The following is a 3486-nucleotide window of genomic DNA, read 5'->3' on the forward strand; positions in this document are numbered from 1 at the left end:
TCTTATATACGATTTTTTGAAAAACCTGTTTGCGAAATGAAATTAGAAGAAAATGTCAAAAAACATTGTAAATCTGGCTTCAAATGGCAGCATCATTTAATTGTAGAAGCTGATCAAATTTTGAAAAGTAATACATTAGTGAGATAATCCCTATTTAGTTTGCTTCTACTTTTACTTTGACAGGAAGATCGGGAAAAGTTTGGTTTATTCACAAATCAAGAGAAAACAAAAAAGACACGTTGGCTTCAACCCATTTTTTATCATAAATATAGTTACAGCTTCCACGCAAATTAACTTTTGATGCCAATATTTCTTGCCTCGTCCAGAAACATGTCATTATAGCCAAAAACATTTAATTTGTATAATATACAATCACAAGTCGCGTGTACTAAAAGGGTAAACTTTGGCTCCAACTATGTTAAATTTTCAAAAAAAATATTGGTGATATACATATATTTTTTTTTGATATACATATATTCACACTTATTTCAAACATTTTTTGTATCGAGTGCGCCCTTCTTAATATATTAGTGTCTAAAAACCCACAAAAAATATTTGTTTGTATCCGTAAAAAGAGATTTTGAGGTATATCTCAAGAACAAGATCTGATGGAGCAAAACCGCGACCGGATTTGAAAATAACTCGCCGATTTCATTTAGAAACAACAAAAACTTCGGTTGAAATAAAAGTCGTGTTGACCAGTGTTATCATTCGAGTTGAAATGTCTATTTTATCTAAGGCGTGGTGAAAATAAACTTCAGTATTTTTTTTGGAGATTAATAGTTCAAAATTTTTATTGTGTTCTTTTCATAAACACATTCACAATGACGGCTGTTTAACATTTTCATCAAAAAATAAAGACTGGCTTATTTTGTAGCTTTTTCAATTGGATGTTTAACGTGAGCAGATGCTCTTATACCATTTCTTACTTTCACAGCAACGGGGATTCACACACATGGGACAACGCATTAAAAATTTTGGATTCACATTATCCCCGTTCTTCAAGTGATCTGCAACAATGGTACTTAGAGCTTTTATGAACAACGGATGATCATTCGGTGTAGCAGCACGTCGTATTTCTTCTACTCCCACCTGGAAATGATACAAAGATGGTTAGAATGAAAAAAAAAACGTTATTTGAAACATATAAAAAATGCAGATAAACCCCGACAAAGTATACCTATTTTTACTTAAACATATGCAATGGTTCATATAAAATGGCTTACCTCCTTTGCCAGTTCATCACAATATTCAATATCCAGTTCATGTAAGGTTTCGATGTGTTCATTAACAAATGCAATTGGTACCAAAATGAAATTTTTCAATCCTTGTTTTACATAGCCCTGAAAAACAGTATAAACTGTAATCACTTTACATTCCGCTTAGAAGAAAGGTACATCCTTACCTTAATGGCGTCATCTGTAGCGGGTGCTAGCCATGGCAGTGGTCCCACCTTTGATTGCCATGCTAAACTGTAGGGATTACAAAAGCCCAGCTCTTGCATAACCATTTGCACGGAAGCTCCAATTTCAGCAGGATAAGGATCACCACGGTTTACAGCCTTCAATGGTAGTGAATGGGCAGTAAACAATATGACCACATCTTTACGTTTGGTTTCACAGAATTTGTCCAATTCTTCACGAATGCGGTCCGCAAAAGTTTTAATCAATAACTGGTTACTACCCCATCTGTCGATGACACTCCACTTAATGTTGGAGGGTAAATTTCTGAAAAAAAATATTTTTTACAGGATACAAGATATACAATAATAAATCAATTATACTAACTTGTTTTTGTAATACTGGTATATGGAATTAAAACTGGAACCTGATGTGGCACAACTATACTGGGGATATTGTGAAAATAAAACCAAACGTTCCGGGCCATCTCTATAAGTAAAGCAATAACAACATTATTAAAATATTTTTTTCTCATTTACATTTTCATGCATATTATAGGCCGGCAAGTGGTTGTATTGTGAAATTCAATTTGTCCACTCGCCGTAACATACTTCTCTATTTGCTGTAATGTATTCTCAGTCAAAGGATTGACGTAACGAAATCCTACATAATGTTTGTGTGGAGCTGTTTCCGGTGATATGCGATCCAATTCCTTACACATCAATTCACCCTGCAACTCCGTCCACTTCAAAATCGGTGAACCTCCACCAATTTCTTTGTATTTCTTTTGCACTTCCGGTGTACGACGTTGTGCTATCCACGGACCCAATTTGCTCTGTACCGGCAATTGGATCATATCACGATCCGTCATAATGCGCAACAAATAATCATGAACCTGATCGGTAGTCTGAGGACCACCCATGTTCAACATTAAGACAGCAGTCTTGGGTTTTACATCATTTCTGGCTGTTGTACTGAAATTGACCCATTTTGTAAAAGTCTTTGAAAGACCTTTGAACGAAGCAGAGGAAGGGGGGATTGTTCATTAATTGAAGAATAAATTGTGTGTGGCATGGAAACATTACACTGCAATTTACTCACCGGCGATTTGTTTTCCACTTGTCAACAACATATTCTCTAATGAGAGTTGTTTCGTTCGGAAACGAATTAGTTCAAGGGAGTGATTTCGTGAAATGGACAATTGGAACTACATCAAACCGTTTCGTTCATTTAGTTCCCTCAATTGATCAAGTTTAATTAATGACATTATAGTACGTTTAAATCGTGGCACAATAATACAGCTCAATTTCAATGCTTAGACGTCAAATTAAATCCAATGGATTTCAAATAAGTTTTCATTTGACGTATACACAAAGAAATTCCATATTCGATCAGCTGGTGTGTGATACCACTACCTGGTAGTTCTGCCATGGTCCAGAGCAAAGTCGGTCAATATATTCCAGCTATGGATTGATATATGGTCAGAAAAATGACAGAGAGTAGCCATGGGGCTCAATTCTGTTTCTATGAAAATGTGAAATGAAAACTTTTATAATGGAAAAATCTGTCAAACGAAAAAATTACAAGGATTTTTTTTCATTTCAAATTTTCATAGAACAAGAATCCAGCCCCTGTTCTTCAAAAACATTTTCTCTTATGCGGTCCATTCATTTACTGCCAAACTGCCTTGTAGAGCTGGCAAACCATCGATATTCCCAACATTAGATATTTTCGATATAATATTTTAAAATATCGATTGCTATCGATATTATCGTTAAGTTGTGAACACCATTAAGTTGGAGATGAAAATGGCGGAAATGTCAATGCTTTTCTTGGAATTTTGTACAAGTAGTTCACAGAAATGTAAAGGAGAATAAACAATTGCTTTAATTATACAAAAATATTAGAAAAAATACATTCTACTTTTCCGAAAAATGTGTACGTGTGACTACGGACTTACTTTCTCACACACACAAAACGAAAAACAGCGAAATTTCTATTTATTTCAATGAATTTTGGGTTGGGGGTTTTTATTCCGATAATATCGATAGGCAAAACTATATATCGATATTTAATTTTTAAAAAA

At 34.4% G+C, this 3486-nt stretch overlaps 1 protein-coding gene across 1 annotated transcript; it reads right to left on the minus strand.

Annotated features, from left to right (window-relative positions):
* Window positions 1–763: 763 nt before the first annotated feature.
* FeCH (ferrochelatase, mitochondrial) lies at window positions 764–2745 on the minus strand. Its single transcript, XM_073962513.1, has 6 exons — window positions 2502–2745; window positions 2012–2411; window positions 1788–1889; window positions 1406–1727; window positions 1227–1343; window positions 764–1092 (listed from the first exon to the last, which is right to left on the minus strand). The coding sequence occupies exons 1-6, from the start codon at window positions 2530–2532 to the stop codon at window positions 895–897; spliced, it is 1170 nt and encodes a 389-aa protein (XP_073818614.1). The 5' UTR covers window positions 2533–2745; the 3' UTR covers window positions 764–894.
* Between the last annotated feature and the right edge of the window lie 741 nt (window positions 2746–3486).

Source organism: Musca autumnalis, unplaced genomic scaffold (assembly GCF_047663935.1).
Source record: "Musca autumnalis isolate F117 unplaced genomic scaffold, ASM4766393v1 scaffold_1, whole genome shotgun sequence".
NCBI lineage: Eukaryota > Metazoa > Arthropoda > Insecta > Diptera > Muscidae > Musca > Musca autumnalis.

Coding starts and splice junctions, on each gene's coding strand:
- FeCH (XM_073962513.1), bottom strand. CDS start 2,532: ATGTTGTTGACAAGTGGAAAACAAATCGCCG. Junction 1,890..2,011: donor ACATTACAGCAAATAGAGAA/GTATGTTACGGC, acceptor CTTTACTTATAG/AGATGGCCCGGAACGTTTGG. Junction 1,344..1,405: donor CTACAGATGACGCCATTAAG/GTAAGGATGTAC, acceptor ACTGTTTTTCAG/GGCTATGTAAAACAAGGATT.